The sequence below is a fragment of the Triticum aestivum genome, chromosome 3D (assembly GCF_018294505.1).
Source record: "Triticum aestivum cultivar Chinese Spring chromosome 3D, IWGSC CS RefSeq v2.1, whole genome shotgun sequence".
NCBI lineage: Eukaryota > Viridiplantae > Streptophyta > Magnoliopsida > Poales > Poaceae > Triticum > Triticum aestivum.
The window spans coordinates 443,870,814-443,881,391 of record NC_057802.1 but is presented as its reverse complement, the minus strand read 5'-3'; the positions used below and the strand labels follow the sequence as shown (position 1 = coordinate 443,881,391).

General features: G+C 45.0%; 2 protein-coding genes across 2 annotated transcripts; one reads left to right on the top strand and one right to left on the bottom strand.

Annotated features, from left to right (window-relative positions):
- Window positions 1-220: 220 nt before the first annotated feature.
- On the top strand, window positions 221-5,781 carry LOC123074897 (uncharacterized). The gene is made up of 3 exons (XM_044497630.1): window positions 221-676; window positions 939-1,236; window positions 5,264-5,781. Exons 1-3 carry the CDS (start codon window positions 639-641, stop codon window positions 5,762-5,764), a joined length of 837 nt encoding a protein of 278 aa, XP_044353565.1. The 5' UTR covers window positions 221-638; the 3' UTR covers window positions 5,765-5,781.
- A 1,321-nt stretch (window positions 5,782-7,102) lies between these two features.
- Window positions 7,103-9,889, bottom strand: LOC123074896 (AP2-like ethylene-responsive transcription factor At1g79700). Its single transcript, XM_044497629.1, has 6 exons — window positions 9,462-9,889; window positions 9,275-9,357; window positions 8,654-8,745; window positions 8,417-8,541; window positions 8,163-8,239; window positions 7,103-7,918 (listed from the first exon to the last, which is right to left on the bottom strand). Exons 1-6 carry the CDS (start codon window positions 9,671-9,673, stop codon window positions 7,374-7,376), a joined length of 1,134 nt encoding a protein of 377 aa, XP_044353564.1. The 5' UTR covers window positions 9,674-9,889; the 3' UTR covers window positions 7,103-7,373.
- Window positions 9,890-10,578: the final 689 nt, after the last annotated feature.

Below are 10,578 nucleotides of genomic sequence, written 5' to 3'. Positions count from 1 at the left end.
CAGTATATATAGATCGAGCGAATAGCGTAACAGAAGACAAGAATATAAATTCGTGGCAGCATCCCGTTTCAAAAAAACAAAATCGTGGCATGCTAAAATAAATAAAAAAACTCGTGGCAGCATAACCGATTTGCCTAATCGAAGTCAACTCTGGATCTCGGCGGAAAGAGTGGACGGGATCTCACTCGCAAAAAAAAAAAAAAAAAAAAAAGTGGACGGGAGTCGCCTAGGTACCAGCCGCGCTTGAGGAGCTCACCACACCGCCATCGCCTGGACCGGAGCGCTGAGCGCCGCACGCCGTCGCCGTAACCAGCTCATGGGTGCTGTGTTAGCTCGGGACAGATGAGATCTCGGGGCAGATTTGGGGCTTGGGGCTACAGATTACCAGAAAGAATGAATACAGGCCAAAGATCACAATGCAATCAGGTGGGCGGAACATGATTGATCTGGACCGCAGATTTCGGATCGGACGCCAGTTTCCATGCCCCGAGTAGCCGGGTCTCAACCACGCCGCCTCGTTCATCTCCAAAGTCTCAACCACGCCGCCTCAAGGCCTCTCCCCCCATACCATCTGTTCATCTCCCCTCAACCCCGCCCCGTCTTGCCTCCGTGGGGCCCTCCCGAACTTGCGCAACGAGATGCTCCACTCACGGCGGAATCTGTACCGTAGCTCCCGGTGCGTTTACATAATTTCTATTGACACCAAGGTTGAATTTTGAGCGTCTGAGTCGTATTTGGCCAAGTCCTATTGTATCATCTGTCCCTCCCCTAATCCGGCTGGGGAAAATTGGAATTTATATCTGTTTTTTTAGTACTGGGAAATTATATTTCTGTTGAGCTAGAGTTAGAACCGCTGACCATATTTACATTTCTACCCTGCGTGATAGCGTGTGTGTATCTTATTTGAATCGGATTCTAATGTTGCTCTTTGATGATAGATCTGCTTACGAATCCTTCCCGATGGCAAGGAATATTGCAGTGCATGGCCAAATGAACGGGGCAAGCCGATTGGGCCCAGCCACCTCCCTTATGGCAATGCATTTTTCTGCACCTCCAGTAATCCTCTGGGCGAACAAGTTGGCATCATCAAAGGGAAGGATGGAGCAGAAACGAGTAGGGAAACCAAGAAGCTCAACGTGCCATCAGCCTTCATCTTTACAAATAGTAGCCATCGCGATGGGTCTATATACAAGAACTCGTGTCTCGACATATTTCGCGTCAAATACCGTGGTGAGAGTAAGTGATGCAAATCTCTTTCCTGTATTGCTAATATTTGACAATTTCTATGATTTATCCTTTAGAAGTTTGTGGCTGGTTTTTTTTTTGAAATATGCAATGTATATTTTGATCGTTGTACTGAAATTGCTCAGCAGGAGGTAGATCTGCACGCAGGATTCATATCTCAAATATCTATGTAGAAATCTGGTGATTGATAATGCATTATTATAATTTGAACACTAGTCTTCTTTCCTATAATTAGTAATCACTATGAGTGGTGATTATGTCCATGTGATGGGTGTTAAACTATTAATATTGAGTTGCTATCAGAGTAGAAGTCCAAGTATTTAGTTATTATGTTGTTTTCCTGGAATTCAAGTATTTTTATCTAAGTTAGTCGATTAGCTCAATCACATAAAGGATGAATGATCAGTGATAAGATTTTTGTTTGAGTGCCACCTGCTAACATCATAAAGGGGAAAAGGCTGTCAATAAAGGAATATGTTTAGACGTATATGTGGTAATTAGTGTTACAATAATCATCTTGAGTTTCAACTAGTCTTGGAGTTGGCAAGTCATAAATTTATATTTATTTTTATACAGTATTATATTTTGTCACATAAAGGAAAAATATTAGCAATTTCAAATAAAGAGATGCATGGTCAATTATAACATTTTTGTGTGAGAGCATTAATTGCTTATTCATAAGAAAAAGGACTAGCTAAATCAAATATGCTTAGTTGTGTACGTAATACTTAGTCTTGTCATCATAACCATCTTGGGGCAAATTCATAAAACTTTATATAGTTCGGCAGACTACTGTATTTGTATTATTAATTATTGTTTATAATTCATAGTTAATCAAATGACTTAAAATTTCTCATGTAAATATAATATGTTTAGCTACATATTTACTTGTTAGTGTTATTTTTATAAGCATCTTTTTATTTTTTCAAATAAATCCATAGTTTTTTGGTTGATTAGGTCCGTTACATAAACGAGTGTATGGTTATGATCAGATCTGCGTGTGAGTACTAATTGCTAATAAGTTCTGAGAGTGGCGTTTTGGCACATGGAAGCATATGCTCCTGGATTTTAAAATGTGTTTTAAACATATTTTGAAATATCACAAAATTCTGACAAAATTATTCTCGCGTGCATCTCGACATGCTGCGTGCATACAAACTCGTTTCGTGAAAAAACGACAACTTTTGTGTCACATGCAAAAAGGAAAAAAAAATAGTGTTAAAAAAGGCTTTTCATGAGACTTTTTTTGTCTTTTTACGCAAGGCGTATAAAATGTTGGTTTTTTCACGAAACTTGGTGTGCCCACATACAATGATGAGATGTGCACATCAAATTTGTGTTTGGAATTTTTCGACTTTTTGAAATATATTTCTCGATGGCAGGAGCATATGCTCCCATGTGCCAAAGTGAATTTCCGGTTCTATTGTAGCATTATAACCACCTTGATTCAATGGAGAACAAAGATGGTTTGGAGGCTAGTATAATTATGATGGTGGCTGCTAGTGGAGAGGGTGCTTGTCTGATGGTGGACTAGGCGGGAATGGAAAGGTTGGGTTCATGCGATTGGTGGTAGTGCGTAGGCAGTGGCACGATATTGTAAGGTTTGTGGGCAGATTGGAGCATAGATTGGAGTAGTGGTAGTGGTATTGGTGCGGAACGTGGTGGACTGTAGGTATGCTAGTTGAGACATGGTAGATGATATGAGCATATGTTGGCCGTGGATGCTGCAATGGTGGTGGAGGGAGTCATCGGGTTGCTGCTAGAGGGCGGTGAACCCAACAAGCCGTGTGCTTGGATCACCGGATAGAGCGACTGCTACTGCATGATCCAATATTGTGCCATGATTTGTGTAGGCGTTGCCGCCTCCTGCTTCAGAAGCATCCTCAGCCGAGCCAACAGTCGGCCGTGGAATTTGATACCAAGCTGTTATGATTCTTAGATTGAAGGTTGATGCCATGCCCAAGGGGTGCTTTTCGACGATGATTCGCCAGTTGTCGGGTGTCGCGCAATCAACTGTGAGGGAGATAACGGGGTAGAGGAGACAACAAGAGAATAGGAACTAGAACTTCGTTATTGATTGTCTCGAAACCAACCTTGGCTGCCTTTTCAAATAGAGGAAATCCTAACACGTGACTTGACTAAGAACTCATCTAGGATTCAGACTCCTACCTACATACACTCAGTTAACCTATACAAATTCTTTTTCCATTAGGGATCAATCATGACTAGGAAGACGAATGTAATAATTAGTGTATATGTAGTAATTTAGCTATGTGTAATAACTAATGTTGTATTATAACTGTATTGGTTTTCAACAAATGTTGGAGTTGCGGCAAATTCACAATTTTCTACTTGTTTTCATTGGGTATTATATTTTATCTTAGTGAATGAATATGTCTCATGTAAATAGTACTCCCTCCGTTTTTATTTGCTCTGTGTATTAGCTTTGTTTGAAGTCTACAATCTCTATGAACTTAGACAAGTTTATAGAAAAAGTTACCGACATCTACAATACCATTACATTCATCTTTGAATACATCATATCTTTTTATTATAAATGTTCATATTGTTTTCTATAAACTTGGCAAAAGTTTATAAAGTTTGACTTAGGACAAAACTAATAGGCAGGGTAAATAAGAACAGAGGGATTATATGTCTACTTCATATTTTTCGCATTGATGGTAAAAGAATGAGAGTTCGTGCTATCATTTGTAAAAATAGATATCACCGCCTAGCTCGAACTTAACACGATGTAATAAAACTTATGGTTGACATTGTGGATAATATAAGTGCAATTACTATTGTTGGTATTACAACCATCTTGATCTTCAATAACGTTACCGTCTTTTATTTTTTTGCGAAACAGTAAATGTTAGAGTTAGACCAAATTAATATTTATTTATTTATTTTCTAGAGTATTTTATTTGGTCTTAGCAATAAATGCTCTATTTTTGGAAATCACATGGATAAGTTCGCATAACCTGTGTGTTCATACAATTGTAAATATATATTAGGATATTGTGATATGTGGATAATGAATAGATTTGAAAAGTTCTATTAGGTACACGTAAGTTCAATCTTTTTTAAAACATTTTGTCATGCATAAAATGAAAATTCTACCATGTGTTTGTGTATCTTGGATCTTAGTAAACCTGTTCATATAACTTGGCCCCCGAAAGTTATACTTTTCCTTGGAGTTTTGTTTTATTTTCCTCACTTATTTGACTAGTGTATTTATCCTGTTATCTTCTTAAATGAATATTTTTATTAGATAAATTTTACTGTAACTTAACACAAGTATGGACTTGTAAATAATCATTATACTATTTATGATAAGCATTTGTCTAGTATTATATAGTTTTTGACTGAAGCACAATTGGAGCCAATGCGGATATCAGACCCTGCTGATTGCTTTCCTGATCAGAAAAGGTGTCGTGTGCATTTTGAATGTGACATGATGCAAATTTTCTCATTAAAATTGGCTAAAATTCCTATGAATGCAAGTTTGGTACAATTGTATGGATATATAGCAGCACGGGATTATTTGGATTCATCACTTAATTATATTGTCAACCGTAGCAGGGACAATCCCCTTATGGTGCGGCAGGTGCGCATCTTTATCCAGATGCATTTATTTTAAATATATTTCATTTGGCAGTGTAAGCTTAATTCCGTCACATGGATTTGAGCACAACAAATATCGTAGCCCTTGAACTACAAATTCCTTTTAGCGTCATTGTTGCAATAAGTGAAATGTTATCTTCACGCAACATTTGAGGTGTTGGTAATGATGGCTTCACTTTAAGTGAAATGTTATTTTATCAGTATGGATTATTGCATAGAAATACATGTGTCTTGGATGATGTTATACAATCTAATAAGTTTTATGTGCAACCAACTTATGTTTGTAGGCGAGTTTAGAATATGTGTTATCATTTGTTTGTGATTCTTTGTCAATTGGTTAGAAAGAGGAGTACTTCTAATGATGAGCTACTCGCAACTAATGATAGTTTTGCAGGGATCTCTCATTGAGATGACTGGCCCTAAGAGGGGCATCACAATGACCAGCCCTGTTCTAGTTGAGTATGACATGAGGATCAAGAAAGGGGAGCAAGAAGAATATGATCTACAATTAATTGATGGTGCAACAGACTTCTGCGAAGTAACCACACCTTCTCATCCATTCACGAGTCGGATTAATGGCGATTGTGGTGCGGTTGACATCACTTTAGCACACGTTGTCAATGCAGTGGAGGCCACAATAGATGTTATCGTATCAGAAGTGCGGAGTGGATTCAATTTATCTCTCAGTTTGTATGTGTTTGTAGGTGGGTCATATCAGGGAATCGAGCTCCTGTGTGACATTATTGGTGAGTCATGTGTCATAACAAGAAGATATGTGATTGCTGTAGAGATGGATAGTTGGATGCATTTGAAGCTCAAGGTAGGCCAGGAAGGGTCTAAATATGGTGAACGTCATTGTCGTTTCAAAGCAAACCTCCATGAATTTGCGCGTTGACAAATACTGCTTGAGCATGCCTCTATCTCGCTAAAGGTGACTTGGTCGGCTATGCCATGAAGTTGTCTTGTTTCAAATTCGAATTTTTGTTTCATTATTTGATCTTGAGTACATATCTACTTGGCACTAGATGGATGTCTACTTACTATCTCTACTTGCATATGCATAATCAATGTACCTGTTTTGGCAATGTCCGATTACTAAGGCAATTTGGCGTTGGGTAGGACGTTGGGCAGGTTGTAAAACTCTGAATCCACGATCTTGGGCCAGTGTGTGCAGTGGAACAAGTCTGTGGGATGCGATCGTCACATCGACGCTGGTTGCCGCCCATCCTGACTGTATGGGAGATTAGGTTTGAGCGTAACAAAAGACTGTTTCAGGGGAAGATCAACAGCGTAAACGATGTCATCGCCTCCATCAGAAGATCATTAGAGTCTTGGGCGTTTAGCTGGAGCTAAATGCTTGCAGCACCCCTTTGGGGATCCGCCCTGAGAGTATCCACCTAGGTATGGAGGGAGGTGGGTTCTTGTTCTTCCTTTCTCTATTCTTTCTCTCCTTACTCAATCCCTTGTGCATTCGAGCATGTATATGTTGCTAATGTCCTACATTTAGTACCGGTTGGTGTTACCAACCGGTACTAATGTCCTACACGCACCCGGGCCTGGCTTGTGCCACGTGGTGGCACGTTAGCGTCGGTTCGTGCCGAACCGGTACTAAGGGGGGGGGGGCCTTTAGTCTCCACTCTTTAGTGCCGGTTGCAGAACCGGCACTAAAGGCTCTTACGAACCGGCGCTAAAGCCCGGTTCTGCACTAGTGCATGTATATGTTGCTATCCATCTATCAATATTAAAGCCAGCGTCTTGCTGGATCTTTGAAAAGAACATTGTGCTGGAACTGAGTATTGCTATGTGTCTTCCCTGTTTTGTTTCACTTTATGTGCTTTAAGCATGGCTAAAAACGCGACCTATACAAAAAAGATAAATTTATGGACTTTGAGAATGAATGGTATCATGCGTTGAAAAGCCTCAAATTTGTTTTTATTTTTTCAAAGTCCTCATTTCAATGTATTTCATCCTAAAAATTAAAACACATATACATCATGCCTCCATGTATATGTGTATTTTTTATAATTTTTTAAAACATAGAAATATGAATTTTGAAAAATGCCAACGGAGGCTCGGCCTCCAAAAGCAATTTTCGCAGTGTTACGAACCTATGGTGATGCACGCACGCACACAGACTCCTGTCAGAGCAACACGACCGAGCCAGCAATAGGACTACATCGTTGGCCGACAGGGTGCAAATACCGAAAGTTTACATCAAAAGTTCGAGCCGCCTCCACTTCTCCCGCTTTCACGTGTCACAAGGAACCGGCTAGCGGTCACGTACGAGCGTCACTTCCACTTAACACTAATTTGGTCGCCAAAATCAACCGCTTTGCATGCTCCTTGGCCAGAGATATGTACAACCCCAAAAAAGAAGCTTACCTGACCTTACGAGCTACGACCAGTGCCTACCACAAGCCTGAGCCATGGGCATGTACGTACTTACAATACACAGCTGGAGCGTGCAACGCACCGGCACCACCAACATGGGCCACGTCCGTGAGTCACCACCAGCGGCCAGACGCCAGCGAGCTGATCACGGCGGCGCGCGGCAGTTCGGCGTCGCCGGGCGCGTCGAAGAGCACGCTCTCGATGTCGTCCTCGAAGAAGCCCGCGTCGCCCGGCACCGGCAGGTCGGGCAACTCGTCCCAGGCCGACGGCGTTGGCCACCCTGCGCCCGCGGCGGCGACGCGCGCGCGGCGGGGCGGGTACCTGGCCTCGAAGTCGGCGCGGTCCACGCAGAGCGCCTGCAGGACCTCGGCGATGGCGCGGTCCACGCGGTCGGCGTCCTCGCGGAGCGCCGGGGCGGGCGGCGGCTCGCGCTCGAACTCGAAGTCGTTCTCCGGCTCCTCCTTGGGCTCGACCTTGGGCGGCAGTGGCGCCGGCGGGCCTGGACGAGCCGCGGCCGGCTCCGGGTCCGGCTCGGCCTTGCAGGGGAGCGGCTGCGGGATGTCCACGTAGCAGTCGGCGTCGAAGTTGGTGACGGCGCCGGGGCCGCGGATTCGTATCGCGGCGAGGTCGTAGGCCCTGGCCGCCTCCTCCTGGGTTTCTGGAGGGAAAATGACAAAGCACAACACACCTTTCAGAAAGCTACATGCTGTGTCTCCTCCCCGGAGAAAAAGCAAAAGAATTGCACAATGTGGAGCCTACGGTACGAAGCAGCTCTACTTGAGTGCATGTAAAAGCGTATCAGAAACATCAAATGGAGATTAATCATCTCACACAAATCACAGAAATGTAGTACAAGTAGTACAGTACTAATGTAAGTATATACTGCTAGTTCAAGGACACACCGAAAATTCCCAAGTAGGAGTACTGCGTGCCGGCAGCGTAACCGATCCTCGCCTCCCACCGGCCGTTCGCGTGATGCCTGCGGTGCCAAACTTAAGTTGTTATCATCATTCAGTATGATCACTGGAAGTGCTTACTAACAATGCAGACAAATTGCAGGCACTGTCCTGAAACTTCACCGCAAATGCAGCTGCTAATCTGACTGTCAGAGGATACAGACACACAGTGCTCATTAGCTCGAGGTGCGTAGTAGTACCTTGTAACTCCCCTGTACTTGGAGACGCCTCTTGTGAAGCCACTGCTGTTGCGCCTCAGCCTCGCCAGGTACTCCTCCCGTGTCATCCGCTGCATCCTCTCGCGCTCCTGCCTGTACGTGTCCACCTGCATTTAATCTTATCAAGTTCCACTCTGAATAAAATCAGCAATCCGAGAAGTAGTAGCGGTTGCACTGAGACAAGTTAAGACAGGTAGGAAGGATTGTCTCTGAACTTACTGGGAAGTTGAGAAGGCCGCAGTCTGAGCCCCAGCACTTGAGCGCCGCGAGATCATGGGTGCGAGCTGCTTCCTCCTCAGTCTTGTAACATCCTGCGAAGAAACACAGGATTAAGGATGATCTTAACCCATGTATACGCAGCGGTAGTGCCACAGCGTCTGATGCTTTTGAGCGTATGTTTTGGACGCATGCATGGGGACAAAAATATAAAACGAGCTTTCCACTTTACCAAGGCGCTGCTGCTTTTCCTTTTACTACTATCCCACTTTACCCTCAAAGAAGGAAGAAGGTGGTCGCAGAATTCGAAAATCGAAAATTAATCTGAGGAAGGCTACCGTGGGCAATGCAATCCGGACTTTGGAAGCATGCAGAATAATTTGTGAATCATGGGCATTGGAAAGTATGCGGGCTTTTCTAGGAAGCGAGAGGATCTTGAGCTCACCCAGATAAACTAATGGAGGCGAGGCATGGATGCGTATCGCCGTTCGCCAATGTCGAGGCGGACGAACACAAGATTGATTCCAAACAGAGTAGTTGAAGAAGAAGAATGTCAGCACATGAAAGATAAAAGTAGAGAGCGATCAAGAATAAATCAAAGAAAACAGAGGCAGGTTGTCTCACCCTGTTTGCCTCTCCTGCCCTGGGCCGTGCTCCGGCAATGCCTGTCCCACAGGTGCGCCTCGTACCTCCCTGAGATGCTGTGCCTGCATCAACGAGCGCACGCCCGTCGGAGATCAATCAGACACAAGGCCACAGACGGCGGCGCATCGGACGCAACCAGGAAGGGAAGAAAGAACTCATAGCTCACCTGGTCACGCCCTTGTAGACGGACGACCTCCTCGCCGGGACAACCACGGCGTCGCCGCTCCCGCTCCCTCCCCGGCCACTCTTCTTCTTCTTCCTCCCGTGCGTCCGCGCAATGGACGGCGCAATGCGGGAGCCCCAGGGCCAGGAGGACGCCGAGGAGAGCGAGGCGGCGCCACGGCAGGGCTGCTTCTTGGTCGCCGTCATGGTGACCATGGCCAGGCGAGCCAGCCGCGGTTCCGCTTTTGATCGTACCTTCCTTCCCTCGAGCCAGCCGTGGGTTTCTACTAATGGGAAGGAGAACGGACGCCGAGCAGGTGAGCCCTGCCTATGCGGAAGCGGCAGTGGGGCACTGGCTCTGACCGGCAACCACACCACATGCTCCTTTGGGAAGGGACGGGCTTGACCGCGGTTGGGTCGGCCGTGGGGCGCTTTCACTGGTTTGGTGAAAGGAGGCAACCGGGGTTAAGGGCTGACCGGACGAGGGAGGAGGGTTTTTGGGAACAGCGTGTGGTGGGTGGTGGGTGCGTCGCGTCGCCATGGGGGTTTTGTGTTTGCGCGCGCGCTCGACGCTTGGCGCGGCGCGGTGCCCGGCGACGTGGTGATGTGAGGTGATCGGGTGGGCCTTTTTACGGTCATGGTCTCGGGGTGATCGGGTGAAATTTGGATGCATTTTTATGCAGGGCATATCCCTTTTCCAAAAGAAAAATGTATTCAATCGAGACGGTTCAACGAACAAAAAATAAAATAAAATTACATCCAGATCCGTGGACCATCTGCAACGACTACAAACACCACCGCGATCACCCCTTCCTTGTTGGAGCCGGATAAAATTTGTTGTAGTACACAGTCGAGAAGTCGACGTGCTAAGGCCTCATGGGACCAGCGCAACAGAACAACAACCGTCCTCGATGAAGAGAAATGTACATCGAATTCAACCATAGAATACATGAATGCAGACAAATGAAGCCTGGTTCCGAACATATCCACCAAACACAACCACCGACCAAATACGTCGGCCTCCACACGCCCTTCGATGATGCTCGACGCGCCAATGGGGCGAGGCCGTAGGTGGAAAGAATCTTATTCCATCTTTTGGGAGCCGCCTCGTCTCGTTTTTC

Bases quoted from the DNA above. Each gene is read 5' to 3' on its own strand.
- LOC123074897 (XM_044497630.1), top strand. From the start codon at position 639: ATGCTCCACTCACGGCGGAATCTGTACCGTAGCTCCCG. The intron at 677-938 runs GTGCGTTTACAT...CTTTGATGATAG, and splicing joins AATCTGTACCGTAGCTCCCG to ATCTGCTTACGAATCCTTCC. The intron at 1,237-5,263 runs GTAAGTGATGCA...ATAGTTTTGCAG, and splicing joins CGTCAAATACCGTGGTGAGA to GGATCTCTCATTGAGATGAC.
- LOC123074896 (XM_044497629.1), bottom strand. From the start codon at position 9,673: ATGGTCACCATGACGGCGACCAAGAAGCAGCCCTGCCGTGGCGCCGCC. The intron at 8,746-9,274 runs GTGAGACAACCT...GTTTCTTCGCAG, and splicing joins GGGCAGGAGAGGCAAACAGG to GATGTTACAAGACTGAGGAG. The intron at 8,542-8,653 runs GTAAGTTCAGAG...GATTAAATGCAG, and splicing joins GCGGCCTTCTCAACTTCCCA to GTGGACACGTACAGGCAGGA.